The 22,544-nt window shown below is 33.5% G+C and overlaps 1 protein-coding gene across 1 annotated transcript in view; it reads left to right on the forward strand.

The window, feature by feature from the left end:
• Positions 1–1,911: 1,911 nt before the first annotated feature.
• The window catches only part of LOC144835065 (rab GTPase-binding effector protein 1-like), a 30,404-nt gene continuing 9,771 nt past the window's right edge, over positions 1,912–22,544 (forward strand). The window contains exons 1-16 of the mRNA XM_078690082.1: positions 1,912–2,411; positions 8,163–8,312; positions 8,971–9,144; positions 9,951–10,089; positions 10,443–10,554; positions 11,893–12,015; positions 12,111–12,176; positions 14,307–14,442; positions 14,834–15,108; positions 16,568–16,865; positions 19,000–19,127; positions 19,358–19,480; positions 20,057–20,155; positions 20,712–20,810; positions 21,477–21,515; positions 21,984–22,085. Coding sequence (XP_078546208.1) covers positions 2,204–2,411; positions 8,163–8,312; positions 8,971–9,144; positions 9,951–10,089; positions 10,443–10,554; positions 11,893–12,015; positions 12,111–12,176; positions 14,307–14,442; positions 14,834–15,108; positions 16,568–16,865; positions 19,000–19,127; positions 19,358–19,480; positions 20,057–20,155; positions 20,712–20,810; positions 21,477–21,515; positions 21,984–22,085 — 2,271 coding nt within the window. The 5' untranslated portion in view covers positions 1,912–2,203. The remainder of the gene's footprint in view (positions 2,412–8,162; positions 8,313–8,970; positions 9,145–9,950; positions 10,090–10,442; positions 10,555–11,892; positions 12,016–12,110; positions 12,177–14,306; positions 14,443–14,833; positions 15,109–16,567; positions 16,866–18,999; positions 19,128–19,357; positions 19,481–20,056; positions 20,156–20,711; positions 20,811–21,476; positions 21,516–21,983; positions 22,086–22,544) is intronic.

Raw genomic sequence — 22,544 nt, forward strand, 5'->3', positions numbered from 1 at the left:
CTACACGTTAATATGTTGTTGCTCAGATAAATTCCTATCTTCGAGTTAATTTTGATGACGTCATCATGATAACAATTGAAATAAAAGGCGGGTCCCATAATTTTACCTTTGCTACACTGTATGTAGTTATGTAGTGTATACTCTATATTCTTAGACACAAAATAGAGAGCTCACTATTAACAACATTTTATTTTCCTCAGGTCATGTGGTGTTTTTATACCCGACTTAAAAAATGGACGAGTCCTTAGTTCATTCGGCAATCTACATCGTTTGGTAAAGCAGGTTGTTCGTTTATCAATGTACGTTGTCCGTTTGTAAAAAATACGTTGTTCGCGTAAAAGTAGGTTGTTCGTTTTTTAAAGTACGTTGTTTGTTTTACATTAGTTCGTTCGTTTGTGAAAGTAGATTGTTCGTTTGTAAAAGTAGGTTGTTCGTTTGTGAAAGTAGGCTGTTCGTTTGTGAAAGTACGTTCTTTGTTTTAGTTTAGATCGTTCGTTTGTAAAAGTACGTTGTTCGTTTGTGAAAGTACGTTGTTTGTTTTACTTTTGTATTTTTGGCGGCGATTGCCTTCCATATTTGACCCTAAAGGTGACTGGAAACAGGCACTTTCCATCAATCAATACAGAAGAAAAAAACAGATATTAGGACTGGAGCTTAAGTTGGCCATTAGTCATAGCCATTTTAGTTTTTTGTTTACTTTAGGAACGGACCGCGCGTGTGAAAGGTACAGTAGTTAAAAAATAAAAATTATACTGCAAATTAATAAAGATCAAAGTAAATATACGCCATCAAGAATCGGAATATATTGTGGGGAATAGTGTTATAAAATTACATAGGGAGATTTGATGATAAGACATTAATCGAGCGAAATCCCGATAGCTGAGTTTTATTAAGTAAGCTAGCAGGAATAACTGTAGGCTATCTGTGTCCCGTTAGGACCGAGATGTCTGCCCATGTTGCAAGCCGTAATGTCTTCTTTCTTGGGCCGAAACGGCCCACTCTGTCACGGCAGTTAGTTTCAAAAGATGTTTAAATTAAATAATGTATTAATACTTATTAGGATGATATTTATTTGAATAAACGCCTCTCCAATAAAACATCACTTTGAATAATAATCCCCCTCACCCCAACCCAACTATCTAATAAACGTCCATCCCATCCACATTTATAATAACACAATTTTTCTATTTGTAGTAGAATTCATCGCACTGTTATCTACAATTTACCAAGCATTTGTTATTCTTTTTTACCACTTTTCATATCTATTAGAGGATTTCATTTTATTATAAATGTTACCATATTATTAAAACTAAAAATTTTAACATATATCCCTCGAATAAGCACCTCCCTCAAATGAACTCCGCCTCCCCACCTACGCCCTATAAGGGCCCTTACCAAACAATAAAGACTATACTTTAAAATGTTAATAATCATCTAAGACACTGTGAAACAGAATAGTTTAGTTTTACGAATGTCAAGCATTTTCAATAATGGTAACCGACAGAAAACGTACAAGAAGAACATTATCATTCCGAGAATTGAACCATCGTCTACACTTCCTAGAGGGAGCGAGCGAAGCGAGCTCACCCTCTAGTAAAGTACCGAAATTACGTCAGAGTAGGGCAAAACATCTGACCAATTACATAGATATAAACATTTTTATGCCATATGGGTCAAAATTACAAAATGGAATTTCCGGTCATGTTTCAACAAAATGGAATTTTGCGTATAAGCATAAATAAGCTTTTACCCCCGAAACTTTATTTTCAGGACAGGAGAATATAATTTATACGCCGTGCTGGCTAAAGAAAAAAACATACATTATTTAAACATTAATTAAAATTCTTGTCAAAGTCAATAAATTTGAGTGGGCAGAATCGTCTCAGGGCCGAATCATCCCGGGCCGAATAGTCCCGGGCCGAATCGTCCCAGGGCCGAATCGTCTCAGGGCCGAATCGTCCCGTTTTGAAACGCGCTGATGATAATAATTATTTGAATTGAGCATGCGCACTGGTTATATAATTATTGATCATCATCTGCGATTCTGTTTTTTTTTTGTGGAAGAAGTTACGGTTTGCAATGAAACAATTATGGCTACATTTTAGAAATCTGGCTACTTATGAAGGTTAATTTCATTAAGTACATTAGATTATTGACATCATTAAGTACAGTACTTAAATGGTTCAACCATAACTGATTAATTATGCAAAATCAGACCCAGAAGAACTTAGGCCCAGGCCTAGTTGTTGGGATGCAGGCAGCTGCTGCAGCAGCCGGAGAAGGTTGTGTACCACCCGGGGATTCACTGACGGGCGGTGGCCGGTATGTTGGTGTTGATGGGCAGCTAGGCCTAGAAGTCAGCAACAGTAACATCCATCCTTTTATTGAACCAGGAGATGTGACTGTTCCAGGTAAACGTATGCTACAATTATTTATTCTACCTAAAAATGATAGGCCAAGTAGGCATAGCCTAGCCTATACGTATACTATAGTTAAGCCTCCTACTAGGCCTAGAGGGGCTTAGCTGATTCGGCCCTGAGACAATGCGGCACACTTATATTTATCGGCTTTGATATGCATTTATAAGCATAAATAAGCTTTTTCCCCCAAACTTTATTTTCAGGACAGAGAGAATAAATTTATACGCTGGTACTGTATCCTAACTTCGGGTGTCAGAAAACTCAGATCTCAGATATATCTGAGTTTTCTAGATCTAGAAAACTCAGATATCAAGATCTGGGTTTTCTAGTTCCAAAATAGAACTAGAAAACTCAGATCATCATGTGATTGGTTGGTAGGTCATTTGGATCATTCTATTATTAATCAGAAGGTAGGTCATTTGAAATACTAGAGTATTATTAAAACTGATTAGGCCCTACTGTGTACGTTTTATTACTAATATTGTAACATGTAGAAGCGGCCTACGGCTTAAATCATAAAGAAAATACAGTGCACGTTACCGTTAAAATGTAGGTTTAAAAATGAGGTGGGTACGAGTTGGTTGAGATACGAGTTAGCCAAGTTGGGAATAGGTACGAGTTATTTTGGGTACGAGTTGACCACTTCTAGCCTAGTAGGGCCGCCAGGCCTACTTTTCGCGATACATCGCGATAGCGCCCACACGTTGAGCCTTGAATTGAGTTTGCTTAGCTAGGCTAGGCCTAAATGCTAAGCCTACATTTTAAAAGGTGTATACTGTATTTCTTTATGATTTAGGTCGTAGGCTGCTACTACAAGTTACAATAGTTATTATTATTAGTAAGAAAACGTATAATACTGTAGTATTTCAAACAAGCTACCCTCTATTAATAATGGAACGATCCATTTGATGATCTGGGTTTTCTAGTTCCATTTTGGAACTAGAAAGCTCAGATATTGATATCTGAGTTTTCTAGATCTAGAAAAGTCAGATATCTGAGTTTTCTAGATCTAGAAAAGTCAGATATCTGAGTTTTCTAGATCTAGAAAATTCAGATATATCTGAGATCTGAGTTTTCTAGACACCCCCTAACTTCCGTTTGCTAAAGATATGGTAAAATTGCATTACGTCATAATCAGTGGACCGTGTGTGTCGTCATCGTATAAGGACTTTGGATTTGTTTTATCACGAAAACAGTGATCAACCGGCGGCTTAATATTTTCTTTATGCTTCATTTATCGCTATTATCCCCGTCGTGTGTGACGAAAACTAAATGTAGCCTACAGTACGTCTGTTATTATTGAAAATCCAAAACATGTTGATTTTAATTCTAGAATACAGAAAACCGTTTCAAAAGAGGCCTACTACGTACTATAACCTATAGCCTCATTATATGAGTTTGAGGGAAGTGAATCATAATTCCTTTACTTCTAATTTGGCTATCAACATATCGGATTATAATACTACTACTGTATGTTGTATAATGAAATAATATTTAAGATTGAGTGCATGTTTTATGTAACGTCCACCAACCACATGAACTTGCTCTATTACTACAGCATCGACGTTGTCACCCGTTATTAAACTTCTGGATTCAACATTGCTAGGTCTAGCCCCGGGGCTGAGTCACAGAATCAGCGCACATTCATGCAGCCTGGCGTCGCCAATAGGCATTCTCTACAGACGCGATATGAAAAAAATCCTTATACGATGACGTCACACACGTACGTTGATTATGACGTAATGCAATTTTACCGTACCAAACGGAAGTTAGGATATGGTACCGTGTCTTTAGCCACGGCGTAATTTATATGTTGTAGGCCTAGTACTACTAGGCTAAGGCCTACTGTATGGATAAAGATGCAATAAAGCAAACATTTTGAAAAAATTGTCGAAAATTATCATTAGTCACGCTAACGATGTAAACAAGTTACGCCCTCTGTTGGTCGCTTGGCGAATGCACAAAATAAACAAAGTTTTCGAAGTAATAAATTGAATATAAACTTCGGTTTTTTTTAGTAATTTATTTTATCAACATTGCCAATATCAATAAAATACGGATTGTTAAACACCTATTTAATTATTTAACAATAATTTAAGGTGTATAACATGAAAAATGAAGATTGATAAAATCAGACTTTAAGAGCCATTGTCTGTAAAAATCAAAGATTTGGTGGCAGATGTAAAAAAATGGATTTCGCTCAAATTTTTACCATGAATAGACATTTCAATAAAAAGCATATCTACAACATTCATTTTAATTTTTAGCCTCCGTTGTCATGACAACGGTCAATTATCCAAATTTTGATGTTTTTGCCATTTTTCACATATTTTCTATAGTGAAAAAGTACAAACTTGTATACTTATTTTAACCAAAAATACTTACAGTATACAGCTTTTGTTTATAGCAGTGTAAACAACATGTATTGAGTTCCATTTAATGTAGAAAAAAAAAAATTACAAAATGGAGTTTGGTTGATACCATTATTTTAAAAAGGGGTGTTTTTAAAAAAACAATTTTTTATAAAAGTATACCTCATAAACGTACCTATAACTTCCAAAGTGGTGTTTTTATATCAATGAACTTTTGTAATTTGATAGTCAATAGGTTTGTCAACAATAATCACGGAAAAAACACTGGGGTAAATTTCGTACATAGGTTTTGTGTTGCCAGGAAAATACGAAAAATACAAAAAAATACAAACAAAATATCAACAAACAAAACACATGAAACACAATTTAAATATGGCTAATACAATAATAAAATGTATATGTGGCTTGTCATAATGCTACTAGAGTCATACGAATAGTTTAGATAAAATAGGAGAATGTGTTGCCAGGTTTATTTCAATTAATTGCCAGAAAAACAGTATTTTGCATTGAAATACTGTATTTAGTTGATGGAAAATAACGTTAAACTTTGAAATAATTGCGTCAATGGTTTTTATAAATTTTTACATCTATTTTGTGTAAAGAAATACAGAAAGACCTCGCAAACAATCTGACCTTGTAAAGGTCAAAGGTCATTTGAGGTCAAAAGGGGTCAGAATGCAAAACAGGACAGGTCCCCACTTTACTACAACTATTAATGTTTGATCAAAATTTACAAGATAGTTCATAAAAAATTCTCAACAATTTTCATTTTTTACCTATAGTGTTACCTTAGCAACCATTTCTATGTGTAACTAAGGAAAGTAATTTTTAAAAAAACGTAAAAAATGGCGTTTTTATGAATACAAAGAATTTATTGCATTTGTAATTTTTCTCAATTTTACTTCTACTGCATTCTAATAATCTTAAAGTGATGACAAACTTGACCTTGTAAATTCATTCATTTTGAGGTCAAATGAGGTCAACATTTTACCATAGTAACTGTTTCTATGCGAAAATATTTAAAAAATAAGGGGTTTTTCATAAATACAAAACATTTTTTCTACATAGTTTTACATTTCTACTTTTTGCCAAATTTACTTTCAATACTGAATCCTAATAATCTCAGAAAGAAAGTCTTGACAAATCTGAATAAAGGTAAAAAATTGACCTTTAGTGTTATCTTAAACCTGTTTACGTAACTAAGGATAATTTTTTTTAAATAAAATATGGAGTTTTCATACAAAAAAAATATTATATTTTACATATTGAGGTCAAATGACATTTTACCTATAGTGTACTGTAGCAACTGTTTCTATACGTAACTAAGTACAATATTTTTAATATGGGGTTTCATGACTACAAACAATTGATTACATAGCTTTACTACTTTTTCCCAAATTTACTTACCTACTGAATCCCAGAAAATGTCTGACTTTGTGAAAGGGTCATTTGTTGGGTCAAATTATGTCAAAATATATTATTTATGTTATCTTAGAACCTGTTTCTATGCGTAACTAAGGAAAAGTGGCCTCTTACGGGCGGTGACCCCTTACGGGAGGTTCTGCCGATAAAGGGCCAAAATCACGTATTATGGCTATACACGATACACGAAAAGAGCCTCTCAATTTTCCAGCTAATTGTATTATTATTTATAATCAGGTGGTTTAGTATTTTTTAGCATTTTCAGACAAATTTTAAAAGCTTTTATCATATGAAAAATGGTCGGGTCAAAATCTGTGTAGTTTTCTCATCTCTTCACAGTAATGTTTTTAAAACCGCTTCGAAATAAAGCTAATATAAAAAGAAATACAATAAACATGGACCTCTAATTCATAGGTCCATGCAATAAGTATCACATTTTTCGGGTGGCCGCTTACGGGATGGTGTTGGTGGTAGTCGAAAGTGGTGGTGGATGGGCATGTGGGATCTGCTTAGGTTAGCAAATAAAAGAGGTAAAAAAATGAAAGAGGAGCTTCAAAATAAGAGAGGAGTAATCTGTTGCAAAGATTAGAATTCACAACGATCTGATAATTTATTCAAATTTCCAGAGGATATAACCTATAAAATGACATTAAAACTGGGAATTACATTATTTTTTTCTTACAACACAACTAGAACTATATAAAACATTAAAAAATTTTCTGACCAAAGAGTTTCAAATCAAATAATCAAAGAAAATAAAATGTTTTTACTAATATACCATGTTTTTTTTTTATAAAAATGCCTATGTTTCTCGCAACACTGCTTGTAGATTTTTAAATTACCCCAGTATTTTATTTTAGAAATCAATTATTAAACCTTAGAACAACCTATTTCTAATAAATCAGCTAAAAAAATACACCACTTTGGGCGTTATGGTGAAGTAAAGTTTAGTTGCATTTAACAATTTAAAAAAAGTGAAAAACACCCCTTTTTAAATAAATGGTATCTCCCAAAGTATAAAATCAAAAATATAAAAAAAATTATGAAACAGGTACACAATGCATTGTTATTATGCATACACTAATTATTTTTTATAATTAAATGAGCAAAACAAAAATATCGTTCATCAAAGTAGTACCAATATCCATTTTAAAAAACCTTAAAAAAGGACAGAATTTGTCAAAAACACAAATTTGGCCGTTGCCATGAAAATATATGTGTGAAATAAAAAATACTTCATATTTGATTTCTCTTAACACATATATAGCCATGTGCAAAATTTGAAAGAAATCCATTTATTTTGAATCTGCCACTATTTTTGATATTTCTTTGATTCTTACAGACAATGGCTCTTAAGTATGTAATTTTGCAGTTTATTAAGTTATTTACTTCTGTTAAAAAAGTATTTCACAGACAATTGAAGTATTTTTTTGCTTTAAATTTTTTTTTTTTTTAGGTAATACATTTTTTGATCCATTTAAAGTGAATATCATTAAAATGACACATTTGAAAGCAAAAAAAAACTAAATTAGAGAGACAATATATCTTTAAAACTGTTACATCAACAAGCGAGCAGCGTTTTTTGTAAGAAATATTTCTTGTTTAAACAAAGGTTCTGATGCAGTTTTAGATGGTTCAAAGTTTAATATTCGAAACAACACGTTTTTGTAAAATGAAAATTCTATGTCAATTTCAAGGGTAATCAGCTGCCCATATAATATTGCAATATAGTAAATGTGGTAATATAAGCAAATTAAAAAAGGAAGGTAAAATGTGCTGAGGGAACAAATATTTTATCTGGTTTATAACACCAATGCATTTAGACATTTTTTTTGAAATATGTTTCTGATGACCGGTCCAATCTGCTGATCTAGCAAACATATTATAATTTCTAGAACGATGTATTGCCTGTACCCTAAATTGTTGTGTTAATTTATTGTTTTTTCAGGTACCCAGGACAATGAAATATCAATACTTAAAAGTCAGAATATGGAACTGCAGAAAAACCAGCAGTTATTAATCCAACAAAGACAAGGAATGGAAGCAGACTTTGCACAAAAAAGAGCCAAGTTCAAAGAGCTCTTTCTTGCAAGAGAAGGTATGAAGGAGCTATTCCACCGCGCTGGACCGGTGGAAGTTCACTGGCTTAGGCCAGGCTAAGTGTGCAGCTTAGGATCCTTAATTTTCTGGCTGGTGTCCTAGTGATAAGACCAAGACATAACCTGTATTATTAAAAGCTTTATTAAAAATAACCAATAAAAATCAATAATTCACAGTTTGGAAATATAATTTTACTGAAATATAATTTTACTGAAATATAATTTTACATTCTCATAAAATCATTTCGAAATCATTCTCCACCATTATTTTGGTAAACTTTTGCTGTGTTATGATGTCATATGTCCACTCAAACTCATGTCAGAGAACGAATGCCAAAATGCCACTAAACAAGTGCTCAAATTTTCCACTCAATGTGCTATTCGTCTATCGCATGTGCATATCATAAATAGTAGCAGTCGACATGAAAATCCATAGTTAATGAACGAGCAAATAACAAGATTTACCAAAATTACACTCGCATATATATAAATAAATTGCACTCTTGATGATATAAGACTTAAGAGTTCAGTGGAGTTTTTATTGAATAACATTGTCCCACAATCCTCCAAACAAATGACAAGAATCTACTAAGGTGTGTTATAGGAAAATGATGAAAATTTAGTATTAAACGTCCAAACTGAACTTTTTATTTATAGCTGAGTTAGTCAAAGAAGCAAATAGCATTCAAGAACAACGGGATAATTTCAGTAAGGAACTAGAAGAAATGAAGACTTTGACAGCATTTGCAGAGACTTCTAAATATGAAGAGTTAAATGACTTAAAAATTAAACATCAACAAGACATTGCTTCCATGCAGAAGATGGTTGATGGTACAGTATTCACGGTTTTGTTTTTTTTTACACATTTTTTGTTATAAAGCTAATGCATTTAAAAAAAAATATCTATTAACATTTATTCATGAATACACAGCAGGTTCACATTTCTTGTTAATAAAAGGAGTATAAATACTATTCCCCATGTGTAGTACAACCTAAATTGAGGCAGTAGTTAAAAACAATAATAAAGCTCTGTCTACACTATCAAACTGGTTTGACAAAAAAAAGGTGTGATATACTCAAATATGGTAGTGATATGCCAAATATGGTTGGTAGTGATATGACATACTTTGGCACATTTTGTTGTCACATAAAGTTTAATAGTGGAGACAGAGCTTATATTAAGGAAGTAACTCGTTTGTTATAATTTTGATTATTAAAATTGTACATAATTTTATTCCTGAAAACAAAACCACTGAGTAACAATAAGTCAACAAGAAGTTACCTCCAAATATTAATATGTAATATAGTATAACACTAACTTATAATGAACCAATCAAATAAATAACAAAAATAAGCAATTAACAGAAACATGGAGAAAGCAGAAAGCTACTGTTATAAATACACTAGTTGAAGGTTCTTCAGGACACTTAAAATGATAAACTACAGAATTAATATTTTTTTGGGGAGTCATACATAACAAACATAGCTATATGTTGTTTCTGTTAATTGTTTATTTTTGCTACTTTTTTTTATTGGTTCATGATTTGTTTATCTTTTTTATGACATGAGTGATTCCAATGTGAGAAGCAAACTAATCTTTTAGTAGGATCTCATCTCAATGAATACTTGTATTACAGAAGCAGTTGCTGTTACCACAGAAGAAATAGGTGCAACTTATCAACAAGAGCGACTAAAGTTATTAGAAGCAAATGATCGCCTAACAGAGGAACTACAGAAACTTCATCACTATATCAATGAAAATGCTTCTGGAGAAAGGCAAGTAAAATATATTTCCAAACCTTAATTCAATTTGAATAATCTTTATTGCAATCAGTATAAGAAAAAATATTAGATATTACCAAATTAATGTCAATGCAAAATGAAATGGTACTGAACCAGAAAACAAGATAAATACATCCAGAAAGGAAACAAAAGATAACAAAGCATAATTGCACTAACTAACATTACAAAAAAAAAAAAAACAATCACTGCCTTGCACAAATGCAAACATTATAGACTGCCCTGCCTATAATTTTAAAAGCATTAGTTGGGAGGCATCATATAATAAAATAAAGAGTTGGGTTTCTTTCCTTTGACAATTCAAGTATTTTTTTGATTCCTTATTTTAGTGATAAAGGTATATTAAGTGCAGTGACAAAGTCTATTAAAAGTTTGACAGTGTCAAGAGATGTACCTAGTGCCAATACTGAAGACGAGTCTCTAGAACAGAGTATGAATCAGGTGAATCAAATTAAGCCAAGTAAAAAATATTTTTCATTCAAGATGCATTTTAAAAATGTTTTTGATATATCTTTACTTACCCACCAAACTGTTCAGACCCCATCAACACCATGTGTTTTTAAGATTTTCTTTTGTCCCACCTCTCATGTCCGAATTGTCAGTCAGTTTCCCAAATTACTTTTTAAGTATACCTATAGAAATGAATCATGGAAAATCCACACAAATATTTGACTAAAACAAATTGGAATCGGTATTGTGATCATCCCCTTATTCCAACCAAATAATTAGCATAGTATAATTTGTATGAGCAAATGCTCTATGCCATTCCAGTCTGATACAAGATTTCACTTAATTTGGTTTCACACCTTTAGTTTAACCAGTGCGAGTGGCCAAGAATAGTCAATTAACGAAAAAGGCTATCCAATTGTAGTGTTATAGATTTGAACATAAAATTTGCCATAACTGTTTCCGCTTAAAAACCAAATCTATCATTCATACAGGTTCGGTCTTAGACTTTCCCCAAGTCTGTAGTTATTTCGATTTCGGAATTTTTCGACAATTGTTGAAATATAATTTGTGACAGGTATTATAAGAGTGTTGCCAAGTGTTTGTGTTGTTTGTTACAATAACAAGTCTAGTGGTCATACTCGTATGAGCGATCTGGCAACTAAAACACCAATATGGGCCTAGGTATATACCACCGACATTACTACCACGCAGGGCATGGTGGATCTGGGTGGGAATAAGGATAACAATAAGATCCATTTTTCCTGTTTTTGGGGAAAATCCCATTATTCTGTAAACTGTTTACCAGTAGGCGTATAAAACCATTTCCATATCTAGCATTCACAGAAACTTTCATCATCACATCATCTTTTCGCGAAGAAACGACATGGAGTTCGTGTACACTAAAATTAAATGTACACACATGTGTGTCTCCACATTGTCAAAACGTAACATAGTGCATTGCACATCATATTAGTTGTTCGATCTTTGAAATTTCAAAAATGCATATTCAAATATTTTTCGAGCGAGCAGCCAATCGCATGCGGCTGAAACTAAACAACCAGATAATCGTATGCACCAAGAATTCTTGTCCAACCATGTGACATGTACATGTTTGCCCAGATGGATTTTAAGCAAGTAGTATACATATGAAACGCCATATGTGCCAAAATATTTATCTTATTGCTTTGGTCTTTAGAATGTATTTTGTTGGTAATAGACATTTTAGTACAAGTATCATTTCTTCAAGTGAAGACTCTGTAAATGTAGCTTGCAGTTTACTAATAATTTTATGTAACATTGTTTAACATCAAATTGTATTGAACGATACAGGCCAGGAAGGACTCCGATTTGTTAAAGTCTATCATCATACCACTAGAGGAAGATCTTAAAAAACAGAAACAGAAATTAGAAGCATCTGAAAGACAAAATAAGCATCTTAAACTACAACTTGAGGTATATTGATTTTTTGTTTGTCTACATCCCAATTGCATGTAAAAGTTCCAAAAAAGATTTATTAAAAACACTAAATTCTTTTTTGTTTATTTTAGCAAATGATGTCTGATTTGACAGGTTCAAAGTCAACAAAACGATCTGGAACCGACTTAGAAGAAAAGGTATTTAAAAAAATTAATACTTGTTATTAATTAATTAAACCTTTTTCTGTAATAATGTAACATTTTTTTTCAAGTTTTATTAAAGTTGACCTGAAGTGAAAATAAACCTAATCTGAATATGTACTTATCATGTTGGACACATTGACTATCGTTTATGTGACCACATTCTAATTTTATTTTCACTAATTAACAAAGAAATAAAAAATTTGACTGATAGAGGGCGCTACAACATGTGACATAATCAAAGGTCCACAGCAATGTTTACATGCTGAAGGTTGCGATGATGACTACAGGCCAGCCACAAGTAGGGTTCTTATTTGAGCCTGAACAAACATTCATGATTAAGAAGATAAAACTGATGATGATAGTAGCCTAATTTACCTCCGCCAAGGAGGTATATGTAAGCGATCACATGTTTTTGTTTGTATGTTTGTTTGTTTGTTAGCAGATCTTTCCCAAAATGAAAATACAGATAGATATGTGGTTAAGGACCACTCCATTAAATTTTGGAGGCAATCCAGACCACGGTCCTAATTCTGGACCACTTTTTTAGAATTACTTTCAGACCTGCTAGTGTTAAAAGATAGGACAGAATTTTCAAAAGCCAGTGAGCATTCTTAAAATAACAAGTAAACTAAAATTGCATTTTCTCGAGAACTACTTGTCCAAAAACTTCATTTTTGTTCAAGAGGCATTTCTATTTCTTTTCAAATTCCTATTTCTTTTCAAATTCACCCGTATGTTTTTCGCGTTGCTGTTCTATTGTAGTCAGCTGAAGCTATTGTTAGATGAAAGGCTGGTTACATAACCATTATGCTAAACTCGCATGCACATGCTTGTAGTGAAATTAGCCTAAATCACACACAGCATTAAAACACACACAATTTTTCGGGAGACTAAATCTTATGTAGAAGAAGTCTACAGTAGGCGGAGGTATGCACTCTTGGACAGGCTTTCTAGTTGATAATGAGTTTGATTTTGGAAGATAAGGCGGAAACTGCTCCTAATGGCAACAAGCAACATCAAGTGTGCATGCCCTATTGAAAATGTTGCAGTGTGTTGGAAGTTGGACTTTTTACTGCTAATTAATAGTATTGGTAATAACAATTACAATGTTTCTCATTAATTTACTATTTAATAAAAACAATAAATATAATTATTAACAATATCACATCCTCAACCTAAACACACAGTAGGCCTACATCTTGTAGTAAGGCCTAGTGTTTATAAATCAACAAGGTGTACGTCAGCCTCTCATCTGGTGAACATTCGTGACCAGCTGAACGTGAAAAACAAAAATAACATAGCGTTTTCAGTGTGACAGTGTATAAGCATAGGTGCTGCGGAAAAACGGTGGTGACAAACGCCAATGCTATGTATTGTTACGGCTGGTTACGATAATTGATGAAGACAGAGGGAACTAGGCTTTGAAAGTGTAGCATTTTCTCTCTAGCATCCATACATTCGCGATCGTCTCTACATGTCGTCGGATACTGTCGGGTTAGGCCTAGCATTTTTTGTAACTTTTTTATAGCTTGAAAATAAAACAATGTAGGGACATTTTTTTTTTAAAGCTATGCTTTCAAGTCTTTCACATAGCAATCTTTTTCGAAATGGTCACTGGCGGTGAATGGTATTAGTTGCGTTGTGTTGAGCCATTTCCGTAGAATTTCCTTATTTTGTAGTGGCAAAGAATGAAAATGTATCCCCTTTTTCTTTGTATAACCGTTATTAGTGCACCCTGGTGCCATACAGCATTATTAAATACTGTACAGTGTTTTACTAACAAGAGACAATTAAGACAATTTCTATATTTCTCGATATATGCCAACATACTGTGAGGACCTTTCGTGATGTCGTAAAATCCTTGTCAAATCAGATGTCTTCTTTGCTAATTACCTGATAACTGTTTAATTAATTAATGAAAGCTCATTTTGTAATGACGACAAGTTGTAATCTTTAATTTTATACATGTTTACAGTATGTAACTCTAAAATTTACCAATTCATGTCCCCTTTAACAGAGCTTTAATAACCGCCCTCGCACAAGCAGATAGATGTGTAGTGTTGTAACATACATGTTTTGCCAGTGAACCATCTGCTATTATTATTTTGATTTAAATTCTTGTAGTTTCAAGAACTGAGTAATACTTTAGACAATGAGAAGGCTTCAAGGGTAGATCTTGAGATGTATGTAGCAGTATTGAATAAACAGAAATCAGTCCTGCAGGAAGAAGTTGATGCTCGCAGTAAAGAACTATTTGATGGTTGGTGGATTTGATTTTTTGATTATCCTGATCTTCCTGCTTCTGAATTCATTGTTTGTTTACTCTTAATGACTTTGTTTTGCGACAACAAAAAATTTAAAATACTGTATAACTTTACAATTTCCGGTTTCTGGAATATTACAAGTTTATATTTTGCATGTTTGCACTGATGGTATGAACAAAATAAATGATCATTGTTTTATATGGTGCAAACCACAAGTTTGTCCATGTTAGACCACACCTACAGTAGTCTACATTAGCAAAATTTGTTCGAGCAAACTTCAATTTTTTTAAATTACAGTATTTTGAGGGTATGCAGCAGAAACACAGTGTAAATCATCATTACAGATTGAGGAACATAATATAATCTTAATTTTTTTTTTTCAATTAGTTTGTAAGCGCTTAGAAAAAGAAAAAAGTGAACATGACAACCTAAAACGAACTTGGCAAATGGCCAATGATCAATTTCTTGAAATGCAGAGACTACAGATGAACGACATGAGACGATTCCAAGCTGTGCTCAGTTCAGAACAACAAAGACAGATACAGGAGATGCAAGAAAAAGACAGAGAAAGGGAGGAACAAGAACAAAGAATTAAGAATTTACAATCAATGAGGGACAAACATTTTCAGGAAATGGAAGAAATGAAAGTAAAAGAATTGGAGGTAAAACACACTTGTAATTTTCAACTACTTCTAATTTATATAACATCTTTAATTAGATATACTAGACAGTACGCTCGCTTCGCTCGCATAAGTAAAGGTTCGACGTACCGTAACCGGAAATTGTCAAAGTGGACGCAAGGACAGTACAGACACAATTTTAAAGTTGAATATAATTACCTCACAAATATAATTGTGGCCATCATTATTAAAAGCTTAAGGTGGAATACGTGGAATAATGTGTTAATGTGTTAAAACACAACTAACATTGTGTAAAGGCACATAAATAAATATGTACACATTGCATTACAGAAAAAAAAATGCATTGATAAATCCTAGCCAAAATAAAGTTGGGTACAGAAAGAAATGGGACCAAGTTAACATACTATTGGTTTGTGAAAAACACCTATTCGGAGCAAATCGTTTAACCCTAAATTAGCTTTAATTATTTAACACAACTTGATTAGTAGGCCTCAATACTGGTTTATAATTGATGGTACAATGCACTACAGAGAGTATGAACCCACTTTCTAAACCATTGAGGAAAAAGTTTTGTGCAATTGACTGAAATTTGTCCTTTGGCTGGGTGGTTGTGGAACTGCAGTAATAAAAGTTGATTACATAGACGGTGATCGAAAAAACAGATCATATTTCGTAAAAAATGACCTGTCCCACCTCTGCAGTCGAGTCACAGATTAATAAAAACTAGATCGAATTTCTGTTATTTTTAAAATAAAGTTGGTTTGTCTTCAACATTATGATGCTGTACTCGAGCTGTTTAACTGGTTTTCAGCTATTAAAACAATTATTGTAGAAGGAGATAGGTTCAACGATTCGAAACATCCTCGTATTATTGAGTGCGGGTATTTTTCAGCATCGACATCCATTAGACATTGTATATCACGATTGGAAAACATGCCTATTTGGGGCAAATCGTTGAACCTAAATTTGTTTCAATTGTCAATAACTAATTATCTAACTCTAACAAACAAAATTTCTTTCTAATCAACTTTCTACACGAATCATGACATTTTGTGCACGTCAAAAATTCCCAAGCGCGAACTATTTTATGCGTATGGTGCACACGGCGTATGGTGCACACGGAGTATGAAAATCATGTTTTTTTCTCTTGATTTTTTATGTCATTTCACTTTTGCAACATATTGACATTCACCTGAAGTTGTGCACCACCTATTTTTCAATGACGTACTCAGACTTGCACAAAATAACAACATAGAAAATCAAGGGTCAACTTTCTGTGGATTAAAAATGGCGGAATTCAGCACTTAGAACTTATTATTATTTTATTCAGGTCATAATGGCATAATCTTTTTCTGTGCTCACTTTCTAACATGCGTGCATGTGGCGTCTGTTATTGTGCAGATAACTAACTTGTCAAAGTAATTAGTTAAAATCTAGTTTAACATTTTTCATTGTACCAAATATTTTTTTTTCATTCAAGATTGATGGAGACAAGATCTTGAAAAGAGGTGTTAGTTCACCAGTAGGAATTCCATCATCTAATGATCATTACCAAACTCCTGAAGGAACTAGTATAACTTCTGAAGATAGCTTTCTACAATCGACCAGTGGATCAGAAGGCTCCAGGAACTACGGTAGGAGTATATCAGATGTTCCTGACATCGATACACCAGTGTCACACAATCAAATGGACTTCTCAGATAGTGGAATAAATGCAGACACCCAGTCAATTGCATCTAGCTATAGTCTTACTGAAGCACAGGAAAGGGCCATACTTAGTAAGTATTAAAAAAATGTAGAAAAACCAAACCACCAAATTAATAATAGTAGTGTTTGATTTATTCATCTCAATATAGAAATTTACAAACCAATAAAATACATGCAGAATTATGATACATTATATGCATTATAAATCCAATAATAATATGTTGATACCCAGTAGGTAGTGGAAGCATATCATCTACAGTGACATAACGCAGGCCCCTAGTTTAGCACTCCAAAGTGACCTCCAACACTGGATAGTTGCGTTGGGGTTGCTATGTTCTGGGACCCCTTAAAAACTGGGGTCCCTGGGTTTAGCCAGTGAGTGCTCATAGTCATTATATCTATAAAAACCATTCAGCAGTAGGCTTAGGAGTCACTTAAACCAGTATTCCGCAACCTTTTTTGAACACGACCCCATGATTATATTTTTATTTTCGGGGCCCAACAAGTATTTGAGCCACACACCGCCCACCCCCCATATGGTGTGAAAAATGACACCCCTATGACCGGAAATGGTACTCTCGCACGTATAATTTATGATAGATAATTGGCACCTCTAGGTAACCGGAAATGACACTACCATATATAGCTCGCTATCGGCAAAACGATCGTAGTATACTTTTTTTCGCCACAAGACTGACTGTCTTGCTTTTGCTTTCAATGCTAACGTCAGGGGGTTCGCTATAAAAAAAAAGGGGGCGGGGACAGGATTTTCTCCCGAACCAAAACCCTCCCCCCTCCCCTTGGCTACGGGCCTCAACAACATCGCTATTATCGCTATATCATTTAGCTATGGCCCTTTTCGTGGCCCATATTGTTGCCCGGGCAACACCCTTAATTACATACAAAATGTTTTTTCTGCCACTAAATTAAAATTTAAATCCCATTTATCATAATAATAACCATTAACGTTATAGAAGTCCAGGGTTGGAAGAGCTTATATGTAAATTGACAGACTACAGCATAAAATTAATTTACTGGCGGTGGGCATTTTTTTTTTTTTTGTAGATATATTTCTGAACATGCTCAGAATGACTTTCTGACTGTTTGGATTTCTTGTGTGCATCATGAGAAGGTATGAAAGGCCACTAAACATTTTGTTCGTGGAAAACCCTGTCATATGAAATCATCATCACAAAATGAAAATTGTGGTTTTACTGACTTATTTAGCATTTATTTCAAAATAATACAATTCAACGTTTTGCTCAATATATTTATAGCAGCAGCTTCAACAAAATGTTATACTTTTACCGGCGGAAAAAATAGGCGGGATACGATGGTATTGCTGTTTGGTAGTGTAGAGTACATTTTCCGGCCATCTAGGGGTGTCATTTAACGAATATCACTTCGCCACAGGCTCCACCACTCGGTATATAACAGCCCTGGACTCTTGGGCAACTGCTTAAATAGTTTTGTGTGTTCAAGAAATTAAGATATTAAATTAAAACAAACAGATACTAAATCAATAGTAAAAGTTCCCACCGCTGGTACATTGTACAAGTAGGCTAAAGCAAAACTTCAAAAGCCTTTGACAACATCAAAGGTTCTACATAAAACTATCGCCGTAGAACGGCGTAGAACCAACTTAGGTGATTAATTCCTTGTCCTAAAAGGGAATTCCCCACTTGTAACAACAAACTATGTGCAAAAAGGCTCCATGTGCCCTCATCAGTTCCCAATTTACACTATAGGTTGCGGAACGGCGATTTAAACAGTGTTTACAATGACATTTTTGTAGAACAATCATCTCTGCATAGACATTATTTGTTGCCATAGTTGAATAAATGTTACATAATCAATAGCTAATAATCTAGGCTAAGTGTAGTTTTTAGTTTACACTTTTAAAGTTCAATCATAATCATTGTATAATTGTTGTGTGCATAACATTTGTTAGAAGCCTTTTATTCCCTCGCAAACCTTTAAATAAAATCTTAAGAATATCATTTTTTTTCTTGAAAAATGATCTGGGAATTTTGCCTTACAACAGCAAATTACTGTGCTGTCTATTACTTCAGTCTCTCTATAAATTGTTGTGAGCATTTTTAGAGAAAGATGATAAATGAAAAAATTTCTATTCCAGTTGCCATAATATTATATATTACATTTTTTTGAAAAATATTATCTTATGTATATCAATTTATCACACAGGTGAAACTCCAGAGGGTGAAAGAATGCGTTCTGTTGTAGCAAGTGTTACAGCGCCCTCTGAGTTTATGAAGGTGTCATCTGGTCAGAGAATTGTTAGTGAGAAAGAGTGGATTCAATTTCAAGAACAGGTAAGAAAGAATCTTATTTGGCCAAAATTCCCTCTAGTAGAATTTTTAGTCTAATTCTTCACTATTGATAATAAGTCTGTATTCCTTGTACTGCCAATGTCATAAATACCAAATATCCCCAGTATAATGTCATAATTTTACAATTAACCGATTAATTTTCTCTTAAAATGGACTATATTTGGTAGAGAATTAAATACTATGGATAATGACCCTGAAGTGTTTTTATTTAGGTTCGACAATCAAGAGAGAAACTTGGAAGACCCTGTGACATGTGTGTGAATTATGAGCAACAGTTGCAAAAAGTGCAGTCAGTGGAGATTGCATTCAAGGAACAAGTTGCGGCTTTACAGATGGTGAACAATCTATAAGTTTCTACCAGCCTGTTAGTGGCTGATGTTCTGGAGATTTTAAAATAAAGAATAAAATAAATTATTTTTATGATTCCCAGAATGTATTTTGAATCATCTACAGTGCTTAACATACTAAGTACACAAAGTGTTTTGTGTTGATAATTCCATCAAAAAACAATTTAATTTGTAAAATTTAGTTTGGGATTACAAAAAGTGATTGGAAATAATTCTATACTATACCTTGTTCACATGCACATCACATTGCTATCAGACATAGCAATTGTGACAACTAATTGCACAAAGTGTGTAAACTAACCATTCAACTGGCACGAATAACACTTTGCTTACTCAAAAAAATGCCGCAAACTATGATCGCGTTCTATCGGACACATACTAAATGGCTTCAGTACGCGAGTGCTTTCAAAGAATCTGATTGGATAATTATTTGCTACACTATACGGCGCGCTGACTTATCTATATAATTTGAATGTACATGCTCAGTGGAACTTTTTAGTGAGCTGTTAGCACACTGAGAGTCACCTCAAATTCAAAGGTTCATGTTTTTATTATTTATTTTAGGATGTAAGACAACAACAAGAAAAAGTAAGAAAGGAGATGAAACAAAGATCTGAGTTAGAAGAATCTTTAAAGAATGCTGCAGAAGATGCACAGACACAGGTGAGTTACCATGCTGTTTAAACACCAACGCAATTTACACATTGTTTAGAGCTTCTTGGTGTAGGATATACACATGAAATATGCATGTGAAGAATGCATCTATAACCATTGTCCATTTCTACTGATAGGAATAAAAAAAGGTAATGAAGCATGTCAGAATATAGCAGCAAAAACAGGCCATTAAGGAAGACCCACAAATTTGATTCACTAAAAGTTATATTAAACAAAAATCCAAAAAAAGTTGAAGTAGCATTGTTAATATAGTAGTATTGCAACTATACTGGTGATAATAAAATTGTGTTCGCTATAACTTATGTTTAGAGTATTTCATATTACATGACACACATACTCATCTGAATACTGTATTATCTCCAAACTAATTGTAATTTTAAGAAATACAGTATACTCCCAGGGGTCGGTGGCTGAGGATGCTGGACAACCCATCCCCCTTGGATCCGTCTATAACTCTATCATATTTACTGCAAATACTGTATATTTTGTTTGTTTATAAATAAGTGTCTTAAATCATAATTTTTGTTTGTGTAATTTCTCTTAGATTCGTTCTTTAACCTATAAGAATCAAGAGTCCGAAGACTTCTTGTCTCATCTTCGTCAAGACTTTCTGCGCACTAATAATGAACTTCGTGATCAACTGGTGATTATTATGAATTTATTACTCAAATAGAGTATATTCATCATGATTGAATGCACTGTCAAGTCCCACTCCCATACAACACATTGTAAAGCATAAAATAGGCCACAACAACAAATTTCTTTTATACAAAAACATGGTCAGTGATGGATGAACAAGGAACTAGTCCTTGAATACTTGGTATCACTGACTTCTTTACAGTGAGTAAAAATAGATAAAATGTATAAAAAAACTAAAACTAAAATCAATTAGTGTGAATGTACTTTTGTCAAATAACCTAGAATTGTTCTTACTATTTAAATGAATGCTACACCATTTCTTTTGCGTCTTTATCCACTATTGTTACTATCTGGTAGACTTGGTATTTACTTCTTCTATTATTGTTTTATTTTTCAATACATTATATTTATTCTGGCAAATGAGATACATTTACAAAATATAAAACAAACAATGAGGTATGGAAGTCACTAGCTGACTGGAAATTACAAAAGCAACATAACCAAATAGGTGTGGTAACCTTCCTCTGATTATCATATTCCAAGTATATACCTCACATACACTGTCTAATCTTGTAGGGAGTTGTTGGTTGTGATTATATCCAGCCTAGATTCAGTGTTTTTTGTAAGAGCAGTAGGAAACATAATTTGATTATCTTGTCTTGTCTTGTAGCAAATGTTTATGCAATCAAGGGAACAAATTTACCAAGAGGTAAGTACAAAATAGTCTTTATTATATCCTATTTGATTGGCTGATTTTGTATCACATGGTTCCAATCAATGGTCAAAGCGATATTCAATAGTTCTATTCACCAGCCAGCTTGCTGTCAAGTTTATTATATGCAACACCAAAAACTATCGTTCAACCGTGAGCCCTCATAGACTCTCTTTTCCCAGACGTTTTTGGGGTCCAGCAGCTTGGAGCTATCAATTAGTCGAGTTTACAAAATACCGAAAATGTCAGCTGTAGATAATAAGCTTTCCGTTGTTATAGCTCTAAATGAGTAGTCCTCTGGGATATAGCTGGCTAAAGCGGTGGCGCGAAAAATTCATCATGATCCAAATCCCCAAGTACTGGGCCCTACAGGTCTGACAGCACAAGTCTATGCCAATTGATTTTTACAGGCATTTGTGCTATCCTTCTTGTTTGTAATGCATTGTTTCATTGATTTATTTACAGGTTACAAGACTACAGGAAGAGAACAAAGACCTTGTTGGAAAACATGCTAAGCATGCATCAATTGCTAATAAAGATGGTTTCCAAATGCCAAAGACAACAGAGGTTTGAAAACCACAGTTTTATATAACATCTAAATAGATTCCTGTCATTTGAAACAGACTGAATAAAAGGTAGGCCTAGGCCTACATTTTATTCACATTGAAACAGTAACATTTATTTGGTTTTTTATAATATATTTTTTAATATTTTAGAAAAAAAATTAGATTTTATAAACACACCTACTGTAGTGTTAATTATGTCAATAAACGACCAAACAATCCTAGGCTAGGCCTAGGCGCTTTAGTCTAGCGTAATACCAATAGGCCTAGTTGGCTACTAGAAAGGCATCGATACCATTATGAAACTTTGACAACCGGAACTCATCTAGGCTAATTCTGTTTTTCCAACGATTCCATGTATTTTAGAGATGTTCCCATTAATTAATCAAAATCATACGAACGATCTGAAGCTAATTTAAATTATTTTTTTGGTCTAAATTAGTACATATATCTCTCCAAAAAT

The sequence above is a fragment of the Antedon bifida genome, chromosome 2 (assembly GCF_963402885.1).
Source record: "Antedon bifida chromosome 2, ecAntBifi1.1, whole genome shotgun sequence".
NCBI classification, from domain to species: domain Eukaryota; kingdom Metazoa; phylum Echinodermata; class Crinoidea; order Comatulida; family Antedonidae; genus Antedon; species Antedon bifida.